We start from the raw sequence: 13,887 nt of genomic DNA, 5'->3' as shown, positions 1-13,887 counted from the left end.
AGCACCTGTGAACATTGCTTCTCTCATCCTCACTTTCATTGTGAACAAGGCTCTCACCAGAGAAGCTCAAGCTTTTTTTTGTATTATTTCTTGTTGTCAGTGTCCTTTTAATTTTATGGTGCAGGTGTGAGTTAGAGTAAAATGAAATGCTGCAGTAACTTTTGGGCATCAGCAAGTTTTAAATGTAGATTTTAAAGTGTAAGAAATTGTTTTCTCAATTTAATGAATTTCCCAAGCTAAGAAAGAATTAAAGCATTGTGAGCCCTTCATTAAATCGAGCTCCAAGTGTTAAACGAAAACCAGTCTTCTTTCCATTGTTGCTTTGTGTGTGAGGGGTATCAAGTGTGCTGTGGAGCACACTGTGTGGGATGAGGCTTTCGTGTCGTCTCATTTTTCTACGGTTTTGAATTAATGTGTGCAGAGCCGAACATTGTGAGCCAGACGACACACAGTGTTGCCAGGCGTGGTGCCCGCAGTCGGCGGGACCTCCTGAGCGACAACGAACTGCGGGACCTGCTCTCCGAGCTGCTGTGCCATGTGCGGACGGCACACGTGCTTCCCCCAGGTGCGGAAGCCTTGCTGTCAGCGCAGCGGCGTGGCCTTTTTCCTCGCCCACCGCCGTGCATGCTGGGAGGGGAGGAGGCACCCCCTTCCAGAGGAGCTGCGGCCTCTTGGTTGACTGGCCCTCGCCCTCGCCTCTTCACCCCTTACGTGGAAGAAGCCAAGGTCAGTACAGTCTGCTTAGGCTCATCATGCACATGGTACCTAACTGGTGGTAAAGCAAGCATGCGTAGTACATGGTGCAGTCTGGAATTGCACTTCTGTTGCTTACCTCTTTCTTCCAAGCTAACTTCTTTGTCCTTTTAGCCATTAAACATTCTTTAAATATTGCCGTCCTGTCTTGTCTGATGAGTTAGTCTACATGAACCATTGAAGAAACCACCTAATTGAGTAAGCGCCTTTCTCTAGCTTTGGCACCAGCAAAGCATTGGAGGTCAGTCTGATTTCCCAATAGTCTTGAAAAGAGGATGCACTGATAGAAACCAACTTATTCCATTTACTGTATTTGTACGGGAAAATTTTCTTACATACAAGCATTGCTTTTCTTTACGTTCATTCAAAATGGGGAGTTGGCCTGTTCTCAAAATGACTGAGCCCACAGTTGTGTTGGAGGTGTGTGAAATGAGTCTAGTACATTCAAGGTGAAGTTTGTTGTGCAGGCCTGGCTGGAGGAGCAGCTCTCCCAGGAGCAAGCATTGGGACCTGTGTCACCAAGCCCCCCCCACCTGTCACACATTCCAGACACTCTGTACATGGTCGACAAAGGAGCTACATTCCGAGAGGCGTGCGTGCCACACGGACCTGCACCGGCCGTGCGCCTACCTGACCCTTCACTGCCAGGTGCTCCATCATTTCACGTGCCTTTTTGTGGCGACTGCTCGGTTCATAATGTAGTGTGTGAATCTGAAAGGGCCAGAACGCACAAATAGGTGCATGCAAAACTAGCTTTGCACTTCATTCTGCAAACGCTACAGTTGAACATCAATATAATTGATTCTATAAATTGGCAATTTCAGTTTATTTAGCAATCTTTTTCAACCATTGTGTTAAAGGACAATATTACAGTTACAACTATTTGATGTTTTTATACAATGTCAATGGTCAACGCAACATAATGCATATCACATTACAAAGGGAAAAAGATGCAAGGACAGGAATTAAAATCAACTAAAAAGCAGCTTGACGAGATTCCTGACCCTTACAGCATATCACTTTGGCATCATTCTTTCGTTGCAGTATGCTGATACACCAAGAAAAATGAGAAGACAAGGGCAAGCGCGTGCACACTTTGTCATAATGAAGCGTGTTAAATTGAAATTCCTTCCGGTTATGCTCATTAATGTAGCCTACAAAATTTTCACATTTAATGTAGCCTACAAAATTTTCACATTTAATGTAGCCTACAAAATTTTCACATTTAATGTAGCCTACAAATTTTTCACTTGAAGAGTGCTACACAAATTTCACACCAGGCATATTTTTCGCACACCATCTTTGGCAACATGGTTAATCCAATGAGCAAAAGTGCTGCACAAGCTTCCTTTAATGACTAATTCACCAGCCAGAGGCAAATTTGAATCACAGCGATTTGCAAGGTGGAACTGAAGTAAAAGCTGGCTTGGCTTGTTTGTGCATTTATGTGACTGAAATTCTGGTTATTTTTATCATTCTAGCTGAAAAGAACGCTACATACTCGAACAGTTTGTTGGTATCCAACATCATTTGGTGCCACTTTTCAGTCAGCTGATACCTGATAATCAACACCATATTTTGCACACCGTGGCCTTATTAAACATTGCTGAGGGTGTGTTTGTAAAATTTTTGTGCAATTTGCAATGCACCCTCTTTTAAGAACCTTGAAAAAAAAAAAAAGGTAAAGTGTGGAAATTATGCAAGTTAGTTTGATACATCCGACAAATTCTGGTCTGATGTTTAAAACGTAAGGATTAGAGAGTGCAATTGTTTTTTGCATCTAAGTTATCGTACCTTTGATTGACTGCGGCTGCTAATGGAATGTTGTGATAGAAAATATGGATAACTATTGGCCCCTAAGATGAAAGAATGGAACCACTTCAGGAAAGTGGATTAGTAGCAGCAGGGAAAAAATAAGGTACAGTTAAACCTCGTTATAACAAAATTGGAGGGCCGCCGCTATTTGCTCGTTATAACCAATATTTCGTTATAGCCGTAGCGGGCATTTACTGCAAATATTATGCACTGTACTTACCCCCCAAAAAATAGCGGGCGAAATAGCATCCCATCGCACGGTGGTATGCAACAAAATAACCGCACTCCCAAATAAAAAGGAAAAAAGTCATGCACCTGTTTTAATGCACTTCAAAATACACAGCTTGCATTTCAGGCACACTTAGCTGCAAAGAAGTCCGTAATTGGACGTTGATGCATCTTCCTGATGCGTACGATGGCTCGCTCAGCTGCGGCCCCAATGTTCAAGCCATCTTCGCTGCCTTCGTGAGCGCCGAAGTAGCGGCGCAGTACGTCTACCGTGTCTAATGCCTCCGACGCCGTCGGCACGTTTGTCTCTTGTTCGTCGACAGAGTCATCGTCACTGGTTTCGTTACGATCACTGACAGCGCGTACAATATCGTCATCCAGGAGCTGCTCCGTTGCCACCACTTCCGAGTCCGCACTCACATAGTCGCAAAACGACTCGCTGTCAGGCACGACACCGGCGTCATGAACTGCCGTCCATGATGCAGCGACTTCGTCTGATGTGGCAAAACCATCCGGCACAGTGGGCTCGTCTGATGGCTCATCGCTGGCGTCTGGTGCGGCGGCAAATGAGGCGTGTCGAAAGCAGTTTGCGATCGTGGTCACCGTCACATTCATCCACGCCGCCTGAAGCATTTCGAGCGCAGCGTACAAGTCAACATCGGTGTCTCGCTTTATCCTCATGTTGAGAAGGAGCTTGTCTATCACACGCTTGCGGTAACCTGCCTTCAGCGACATAATCACGCCTTGGTCAAGCGGCTGTATTTTTGCTGTGCAGTTGGCAGGAAGGAACAGCAGCTCGATGTTTTGAAGCACGGCAGCGGTATGGTGGGCGGTGCAGTTATCTAAAACAAGGCACACCTTGCGGTTCGCCTTCGCCGTCCCATTCGCAAAGCCATTTTGAAAAAATCTCCCTGGTCATCCAGGCTTTGCGATTGGCTAGGTACTTGACTGGGAGCTGCCTCTTCCCCTTAAAGCAGCGAGGGGATGCACTTTTGCCAATTACGAAAATTGGCAGCTTCTCAGAGCCGGTCATGTTTGCACAAAGTAGCGCAGTGATCCGCAGCTTACTTTGTTTGCCGCCATGTCACGGCTCGCCTTTGAGGGCTAACGTCTTGTGCAGCAACATTTTGAAAAAGAGAGCGGTTTCGTCTGCGTTAAAAATATCCTTCGCACTGTATTTTTCTAGCTGCCACACGATGTTTTCTTTCGCGCACTTGCCTCTGCTTTGTCGACAGATTGCGATTCGCCGCAGACCGCTCTCCCGACAATGTCGTGGCGCTCCTTGAAGCGTTGGAGCCAACCCGAACTTGCTATGAAATTGTCATAGCACATGATGCAGGCAAAGTCTCTCGCTTTTCTTTGCAGCAAGGCGCCGCTCACTGGCAGATTCACGTCCCGCGTGTCCAAGAACCATTTAAAAACGGCCCTTTCGACCGCTTCAAAGGCAGGTGCCCTCATCCTCTTAGCGCTTCCTTTCACGCCACGTGCAACAGCGTCAATGATGGACTCCTGCTTGCTCAAGATGGTTGACAGTGTGCTCGTCGATACGCCAAAGCCTCTTGCCACGTTGCCTTTCTTGGTCCCCGATTCGACGGCTCTTATCATAGCCGCCTTCTGATCTCGCGTTATGCGCTTTCGCTTCCCGCTTGGCGCATTCATGTTGCTGGAATCATGAGCGCAGCACGATAAAAGATAAGGCGGAAGATGTCGAAAAAGAGAAGAAACACGCACGCAAAAGCAACGCGGCTCACGTCGGCGAGCGACAACACTTGTAGAGAAAGTGACTGTCAAGAGGAAGGGGCAGAAGGGGCGCTCTTTTGCGCTGCCTTCTAGGAACCGGTTACTCAAGGGGGAAGGGGGTATGTAAGATTAGGAAGCGCGCCTCAGCGCCATGAGAAAGGGGAGAGGGAGAATATAAAGAAGACACAAAAGAAAAGAAAAGGGCGAGACGTTCGCGGAGCTGCGGAGCGCCCCGCTGTCGGTGGTAGCCAAGCGGCGCATGTGCAGTGACCTCTCCTCCGGAAACGGCGCGTGCCGTCTGCTTTGCGCGCGTTGCTGGAGGGCACGTGGCGGGAGTTTTGAACTGCTAAATACAGTTCTCGCGTTGCGCGCCGTCTCAAATTCGCGTTGTGTACTGTCGTGACATCGGCTCAAAATTTTACTTCCTAACAAAATTTGTTCGTTATATCCCATAACAGGCAAATTTTGCCTTGTTAAAACGAGGTTTTGAATACATTGGTTTGTATGGGGACATTCAAGGGGAATTAGGATTTGCTCGTTATATCCATTATTTCGTTATAGCCTGTCTCGTTATAACGAGGTTAGACTGTATTGCTTGAGTACTGTCTTCCTAAGCTAATAATGTTGAGCATATTATGTGAGGATCATTTTGATTGATTCTTGAATGAAGGTTAACTGGCTATTATATAGAATTGAGGTTGAAACATTGTGACTAAAGTGTTAACAAGTAGCGTGGTTGTTTTTTACCGTTCACATAAGAATAGTGAATTGCAGAGCATTGGTTTCCTTCTGTGTGCAGTGCTAAGTGAAGAGCTGCTGCGCCAGATGCGGCAGCGGATGCAGGAGTTGCGGCACGGTGCGGCGCGCGCCTACTCGCTGGGGGCCAATCGGTGCGCCATCAGCCACCAGCTGCAGCTGCGTGTGGTGCGTGAGGCAGGGCTTCCCGATCAGGCGGCTTCCCTGCTGCCTTTGAACGACGACTGGCTCTCGGCCGCATCGCAAGACCCCCTGGACTTGATGGTGGCGAGGCCTGCTCGAGCTCCACCAAACCCCATCTTGGTCCCGCCTTCGCGAGCCCTGCCTCGACGATTGGCCCCCCCTTCAGACCTCAGGCTTCACAGGCAGCCACACCTGGGAAGGCGGGCGCTGCGATTAGCTGAGGTGCGTAGTCGGACGTTTTGTCAGGAGTCAACAAAAACCACCAGGCCTGTGCGGAACATGCAGCACAGTCACAGAAAAGCTGGAAGAGTGGCCTGTCTAGAGCCTTTCTTAAACACTCGTGGAGAAACTGCTAATAGTACACTTGTATGGTACCCACTACACCCACATTTACGTTAAGTAGGAAAGCGGGCACTATTCCACTAGTGTTTATAATTCCTCGGAGAAGAGTGGTATCCGCTGTGCACCTGTAAGGCATTATTTGCGCTTTGTTGGTGCTCTGGCTGATGTCAATGAAGAATTATCTCTGAGCTTTTGTAAGAGGTTGGAACGGTAGCAACCCGCCCGTTACGCATTTCACTTTGTGTGATTCCAGGTTGCTGCTTAACTCTTCTGAAAGGCTCTATAACACATGTTAACGCGATTCTGCTGTATTGGTGCACGCCGGACAAGGTTAGTTGAGTTTTCCAGAGAGGCCATTTTGTTGCGGTGGAGAGGAACGGCTATTTAACCGACATGAAGCCCGCATAGGCTCAGTGACACAGAGCCACCCACAAAGGTGGCTCTGTGTCGTGAACTTATCTCGGGAGCGCTTGCAAAGGATGGATTTGAGAGAGAGACGTGGGTGTGGCAAAATGAACGCACTTTATCCCACCAAACAAAACTGCAAATAGTCGTGCAAATACTCCCAACAGTGAAACAAGTATGTACACAATAATCGGCTGTACAAGCGAACCGTAACTAATACAAAGCCAAGACAAGTTGAGTTTAGTATGAAGTCTAAACTGTCCCGAGCCAAGATGGCATCTTGGTGGCTGCTCTCATGCGCTCTCGCAATAATAGAACTTTTTTACTGTTCATATGCCATTCTCGGAGCTACGACAAAGTGGTATCGCCTCGCCGTCATCGTCCTCGATGCGCGTCCGCTTGACGATCCACACCTCTGCATTGCCGGTGTCTCGGCCCTTAGCTCCATTTTCGGCCTCTCTAGGCCCTGCTCATCAAAGACTTCCCCCGCTGATGCGGCCACTCGGCTCACTGGTGTGGGCTGCTCCCTTCCTAATGCGATGTGGGAAAGCTGCAAGCCCACCAGGAACTGCTGGGAAAAATACGGCAAGTCCGGGCAGCCTCACTCGAGATTATCTCCAAGGTCGATGGCCACTTCCCGAGCTCTTTGTGCCGACATCCTCAGAATCGGGCGGTCATGCTGCTCCCGTCGCGGTAGCGACGCTTGTTTCCCACGTCTTTGCAGCTTGGCTTTCCCCCACACAGTGCCAATTCATTCTCTGAAATTTTTCCTCTCAGCTCGAGTCGCGTGCCAAGAGCTTTTTTCCGACCAATCTCTTGCGTTTACGTGGCTGGTGCACTCGCTCTCGGGCGACTCTCCTCTTCTTGTGCACCGCCGCAGCGCTTCCGCATTTGGCCTGCGTCTGGGCCTCTCCTTTACTCATAACACTGTGGTAGAATGCTGGGCTCCCAGCAGAGGGCCTGGGTTAGAATCCCATTCTATCCTGGGTATAGTTTCTTCATTTCCTTTTTTTTTTCACACGATAGTGGTTACGGACACTACCGGCAAACAACTACAGTGCCGAAATAGGACCTAGTGATCTCATAACAGCTCTCATTGTAAAAAGTGGGTTTGGCAATCTGTATACAGTTTATTGCAACTCACTTCTGTAACGACCTGCAAGGTGGAAGAAGAGTTATTTGAGGGAAAAATGGCGAGCACCAGTTTAGAAACAATGTTAACGAGACAGTGATGCCAAGGAAAGTATAGACGATGCTGTTAGTAGTCATTGCAATGTAAATGGGAAGAAAGAAAAGTGAACTAAAAATAACTTGTCGCTGGCAGGCACCGAACCTGAAACATTCGAATAATGTGTCGTGCTCTACCAATATAGAACAGCGGTCGTCATCTGCAGTTACCATTTTATTCACTTTTCTGCCTTCACATTTACGTTACAATGACTACTAATAACATTCTCTATACTTTCCCTGGCGTAATTGTCAGTGCTCATTAATATTGTGGCTAACAAAGAAGAATTATCACTTAAAATTCCCACTTCTTTTCTTCAAGCACCAGTTTAGTAGCACGAAGCTACAGAAATTGATTTGCTCTCACGCTGCCTGTTGCAAGCATACTGGTTAGCTCAATTGGCAGTGCGACCGGCCTGGAAAGGCGTTTGTCCCGTTTTTGACACCTGGACTGGAACAAATGTTTTGAGAGCTGGTGAGCTGAGCTTTTTCAGAAATCTGTATGGATCTCCTTACGGCTTTGTACTATGAAAATGGGCATTGTCGATTTTCCTTATCAGAATGCAGTTTGTACTCTACACAAAACCAGTTAGAGCACTTGGGTTCATGCTGTTGCCTCGAGGACTCTGCCTGATTCTGAGGTGAATTATTTTTTCCCTTTAGCTGCAAAGCGAGAACCTCAGCAAGATGATCCCAGACATTGCCATGGCAACGGCGACCCTCGAGCACTTGGACCTGGCAGAGTCCGACAAGGACGAGTATGGCTGCGAGGTCGGCGACTTATCGCCCGTCCATATGCTTGTCTGACCACGGCCACAACGGCGGCACGTCAGCCTTCAGCGGCTTGTGCAGCCTTGTGAGCAACGATCGTCATCTAATGTGTTCAATGCTGTGTTGGCCCGTGCCGCACAGTCCCGTGACGACAGCTTTGAGGGGGAACTGGCGACGTCGTTGTGGCATGTCAGGGACAGCTTTTCTTCACTGGGACGTCGTCCAGTGCAGAGACTGTGGTACGCCTCTGGTGACCCCAAGAGACACTGACTTGGTTCTTTTGTGTTTGTTATTGCTCTGCTATTTATTTATGATTCAGTCTTCCATTGCTCTTTGGATGCAGTGTCAGTGGGCACCCCCTGTTGGTTCGCAGTCTTTGTTCGTCTTTGTAAGCAATGCTGGCACACAAGTGGAAGGAAAAAGTGAGTCAACTGTCTATTTGGGCTCAAGCTTGGGATTTCGAATACAAGCTGTACAAACTTATTTTAGGGCTGTCATCTTTAGAACCATTTCTTTGATATGCGATATTATTTAACATGTATGCCTTTGAATACAGCAAGCTGCATAGCAACAGGATTAGTCGTGAAATTCATGCATTCAGTGCAACTGTGTTAATACTTGTAAGATTGAAATTGCTTTCCAAGAGCTTACTGCAGGATCTGTAAGTGCCTAGATTTTTTTAGGCATATTTATTTTGATATTTTGTAAATGTAGTTTAAACCAGTTTCTTTTAATTGCGATATTTTTTTTTATTACGTAAAAATGAGGTACCTAGAAAATCTGGTTGTCAAATTGAGAGCTCAGATTTATTACAGCCTAGCCGCATTATTGAACACAAAAGTACTCTCACTATATTTGACAGCGATGTCTACAAGAATAGCCCTAATCAGGCCCATGTGTGAACACATGTCCTTTTCTAGATGCCTGTTGGTAACATGTCGATACGTTTTATGGTAACAATAATAAATTATGTTGATGTGTTTTGTACCATCACTAATGGACCACTTGGAACACTGACTGCTGCCAGGCCAGTGTTTGTATTTCTTACTCGAGAGAAACCACCAACGTCTTAGTAGCCACCTCAATACTCTTTAATTAAAGCTGCATTGCATGGTAGTTGAAATATGGCAGCTGAGGTTTGTTCAAGGCTGCTGTTTGTACAGCATTCTGCATGTACTGTGCAATATTCTAAAATTCAGTGGCCTTTATACGCTTACTTTTTGGCTGTGCCACTTCAAGTACACTCAAGCCTCATTATTACGAATTTGCATCTTACATGAAAATAAGTTCGCTATATTCGAAAATTCTTTATAAACGATCTTAACACCTCATCTATTGCAAGACCCTTTTTCATTTACTTTGTTTACTTTGTTATAAACAATATTTCGTTATATCTGGCTTCATTGTATCATAGTTTGACTGTAATTGCACAACTTTGAAAAAAGTCACAGTTTGGCCACTAGGGTGAAGCAATTATTGCAGCAGGTGCAAGATGGATACGAGGTAAGGCTTCCTCTTCTGGCCTGGTCAACAAAAAGTGCGGCTGTTACAGTGCAAGGCAGCTGTGCGTCATGCACTCAGATGGGAGCCAATCTCACTCGAGATGCAGCCGTACCCATATGATTGAAATGCACAGTTTCTACAGGAAGCAACGCAGCCCCCCTTCGTGCTTTTTTGTCCAAAGGTCGGTGTGTTTCATCTCTACTTCATCCTTATCATGTGCTTTCACTTGCGCATAGGACATAATGTTATTGATTTGGTTTTCATACAGATCATGATGAGAAACGTAGAAATGCGCCTCGACTGTCCACATCATTCTATTGCAATAATATCAAGCCGTGGCTGTAATGGACCTTTGTGCTGCCAGAGCACACATTTTCAGCGACATTTAAGCATGCGTTGCAATAACCAATATTGTGCTTGATCCAAAATTTTCAGTTTTGCTATGGCAGGACCTCATTTCATGGACAGTATGACCAGCCATGTGTTTAGCTTACTATATCATATCATATAATTTGTTACATCTCATTATATACCCATGTGTGGCAATGGAAAAATTATTCTGCTCAACTGCCAGTGTGCTTTAACAGAACAAATTGTTGAGCTAGTTGGTTGTCCATGAACATTAGAAGAATAAAGCACAAACACGACAACAGTTTGCATTGGCTTGACTAGTGTGGTCATTTTGGTGCCACTAAGCCAATGTTTTAGGAGATATATTGTATGCTTTGGTCTTAAAATTGTAGCATATTTATTTATGCTTTTCACTGTTTAATGAAATTGCACACGAAAATTTCAAAGGAATTGGTGTAACACAATTATGATCCTGCAATCATTTCATCAAAACATAGGTCACGGTCACAAACCTATGCTTCACTTTTTTCTGTATCATATCACCTTTCTGCAGTTTGGGAAATGTAGCACTTCAATGTAAGCCCTGAAACATGCTGACAGAGTTTGCAGATTTGTGACGTAGGTTTCGGGTACCACTGTGAACTTGAGAATGCAATTTTTTTTTCTAGCCAATTGTCACCTATCTTTGTTATATTACAGGCCCTAAATTATGTTTCAAGTGGTGAATGTCCCATCTCATTATCTACATCACTATAAATTTTATTCACACAGTATGTTTAATGTTAGCCTAATCGGAGTGCACATCTCATGATCAGGAGACCAGATATCTCCTCAAGCAAGAAGATTGAAAGGCTCAACTAAATAAAAAACTGAACGTAGCAGAGTGTAGCATAAAATAAAATATTCCTGTTTTTACAAAAATTTTCTTCAGGATGTGTGAGCATAACTACCTTGTTTTAAAGGTACCATGAAATATTTATCCTACTTATTTATCCTCGAAACTGAGAGGGCCCAGCTGACTATACACACATACTAATACTTATTTGACTGGAAATTCGAATTTGAAATCACTGTCTTGAAACTTCTCCTACCAACACATCATGGCATGAACATTAGGCAATGAGGGTTACTGACTTTGCCTTGAAACAATGCAATAAATGCGTTGGTTTTGATGATGTCATGCCCAACAGCACAGAAAATGGGTGGCTGTTTTCTCGTGTCTGCAATTTTGTTATTAGACTGATGAAAAGGTACTACTCAGACACACATGAAAAAACATGATGTATGCCCAACTCTTGTAATCACATCCTGTTTTTACAGTGTAAAGAAGCGTGGCCCTTGAGATCGGCTTCTGTTACTGGAGTGAATTATCATTGTGAAGATCATTTTGTCATCCATCTGGGTTAGCTTGCTGCTGTATGGTTGTATTGCGACAGTGAAAAATTAAAACAAATTTTTGTGTTTTTATCTATTGCACTGAAATACGGTCGGCTTGGTGTGAGGTGCGAACATTTTATTAAGCTCTAAACTTTGATGGCATGGCCTCTTTAATCAACACATTGTGTTGGCACTTCTTAAATGGAACAACTGCCTCTAATATGATTGGTTTTGTACCTGATTACTGCAACTTTATTTGTGTCTTCATAAGTGGAACCTGCTTTAAATGGAACATGTATTTTTTTGGTCCTGTCAAGAGCCATTAAATGAGAGTCCAGTGCATTTTTAGTCGTTTTGTGCCTGGCAAAAGCACAATGCAATGTGTGATGATATGCAAAAGGTCTCATCTTGGGATTGCTTGACCATTTGATGGACATCTAGGAACAACGCTGGAGCAATGAGGTATAATTTCGAGCACATATTTAAAGAAAGATGCGAGTTGAAAAACACAACTATATTATAAAATTACATTTTTCGTTATTGTTTGCTTTCACCAGTTTAGTTTCTCTACTTTCACGACCAAAAATTTTAATATTGCAATTGAACTCGAAGCAGATAAAAAATTACTTTCAGAAAGCTCAAGGTGGCTACTAAAAACTAAAAAGAGCTCATTGTCTAGAGCCTTCTAAAAATTGTCACGTGGCTGTTTGCCTTTGCACTTTGCATGAGTAGTTCACCAAAGTCACATGCTCAAAATAACAGTGATTGCCAAGCTCTCATGATGAGCAAAATCATCTAAAAAAAGATATCTTTGCCACTCAGATGAGGTTTCAATTGTACCTTGGAAAATTCATTTTTCTGAAGATTCATTTTTTGGGCAACTTCTTGAGTTTAGACATCATGTTTTTGGTATTTCTGATAATCTGATTGGGATGAAATTTTGCCCTCGTATTCCTTAACATGTGAAAGGTGCAAGTATCTCCGTTGAAACTTGATATCACCTATATAATTATTGCGAACCTAAAGTGAACAGTTACCGGCTGCTGACCCGCAGGTCGCGGGATCGAATCCCGGCTGCGGCGGCTGCATTTCCGATGGAGGCGGAAATGTTTTAGGCCCATGTGCTCAGATTTGGGTGCACATTAAAGAACCCCAGGAGGTCGAAATTTCCGGAGACCTCCACTACGGCGTCTCTCATAATGGTATGATGGTTTTGGGACGTTAAACCCAACATATCAATCAATCAATTAGAGTGAACAGTTAGTATGAGCTGAGGACTGTAAGCATTCTCGCATTACAATTTTTTTGTCCATTAGGATGTCTTATATGCCTTAAAATATATTATGGCCTTTCGGAGAAAAAGAATATTGCAGGGACACGACACAGGGTTGGATCCAGCCACTCCTTTTGGGGTGTCCTGACTCTATGGTGTTTACCAAGTAGTTCCAGTCATCACAATAAACCCATCACAGCATAGGTAATCTTTGTGCTCACAGTGGTCCCCCTCATAAATTTGTCCTAGTCGGTTATAGGTGTTAGGCGACAGGCACTGAAGGAAGGGAGCTGAGGTGCTGAAACGTGCTAGGTGGGGGAAGGGGGTGGGGCACAGCCTCTCCCTTCACCCCTCTTAATCCGCCAGCAACTCCATATAATAATTGGTCGATTAAAATTGCGAGTTTATAGAGCGCGAGGTTGTCCACGTAATTACACTACTTGCTAAACTGCAGGAACATGCGTACACTGTGTCAGCAGACGCCTCAGGTTAGCGGGCAGCTTTGTGCCGCACTGAAGAGGATTTTTTGTACCGCACGGTGGCCTTTCGTTGATCGCCCTGGCTGCCAAGGTGTGGCTCACGTGTGCAGCCAGGGGAAGTTGAGTCTCAACCCCCCCCCCCTCCCCACTCCTGCGCGGCTGCCTCCGACGTACGAACTTACAGTACATAAAACTATGTAATACATGACACGAAACCATGGAGGAACGAAACAACTCATTCCTTCCTCCGTGCATAAAACCACATTTGTTTTTTGTGGTACTGCGGTATGGATGTGGCTACATACGGCTTGAAATAGTTTCGTTTTGCGTGGAGGTCGCGGCAGTCGTGTTTTCCCGTCAGATGTCAGACTGTTATCACCTGTGCATGTGTTGTGTGTTGCAAGGGTGTGTTGTGTGCATGAGCGGTGTGTTCGGCGCCTACTGCGGGGAGTCGGCCCACCGCCGGTGTGCGGCGGCGACGCCACTGGATCCCGATGGACGAGTCGTCCTCGCCCGAGTGTGGCTTGCCGGCAAAGTATCAGAAACTCGCCTACGAGTACTCCAAGGTAGCACACTTACTTCATCCTAATGCCCCACCGGACTGAGACTTCGCAGGGGGTGGAACACATGCATTGTGTTATGTTGATTAACTATTTATCCGGAGGGAGGCGAACTCGCAGAACG

The 13,887-nt window shown here is 45.3% G+C and overlaps 2 protein-coding genes across 4 annotated transcripts in view; both read left to right on the top strand.

Annotated features, from left to right (window-relative positions):
• Positions 1-8,703, top strand: part of LOC119166911 (BTB/POZ domain-containing protein 7) — a 32,892-nt gene extending 24,189 nt beyond the window's left edge. The window contains exons 9-12 of the mRNA XM_037418304.2: positions 422-726; positions 1,221-1,401; positions 5,336-5,697; positions 8,113-8,703. Of these exons, the coding sequence (XP_037274201.2) occupies positions 422-726; positions 1,221-1,401; positions 5,336-5,697; positions 8,113-8,256 (992 nt within the window). The 3' untranslated portion in view covers positions 8,257-8,703. The remainder of the gene's footprint in view (positions 1-421; positions 727-1,220; positions 1,402-5,335; positions 5,698-8,112) is intronic.
• Positions 8,704-13,573: 4,870 nt separating this feature from the next.
• The window catches only part of LOC119166910 (protein phosphatase 1 regulatory subunit 21), a 41,127-nt gene continuing 40,813 nt past the window's right edge, over positions 13,574-13,887 (top strand). For 2 of the 3 annotated variants that reach the window (XM_075867605.1, XM_075867604.1), the window contains exon 1: positions 13,574-13,769. In XM_075867605.1, the coding sequence (XP_075723720.1) occupies positions 13,698-13,769 (72 nt within the window). In that variant the 5' untranslated portion in view covers positions 13,574-13,697. The remainder of the gene's footprint in view (positions 13,770-13,887) is intronic. The other variant, XM_037418303.2, reaches the window with a different exon arrangement.

This window comes from Rhipicephalus microplus, chromosome 6, assembly GCF_043290135.1.
Source record: "Rhipicephalus microplus isolate Deutch F79 chromosome 6, USDA_Rmic, whole genome shotgun sequence".
Lineage (NCBI taxonomy): Eukaryota > Metazoa > Arthropoda > Arachnida > Ixodida > Ixodidae > Rhipicephalus > Rhipicephalus microplus.
The sequence above is the reverse complement of the archived record's forward strand: the minus strand, read 5'-3'. Positions and strand labels throughout refer to the sequence as shown.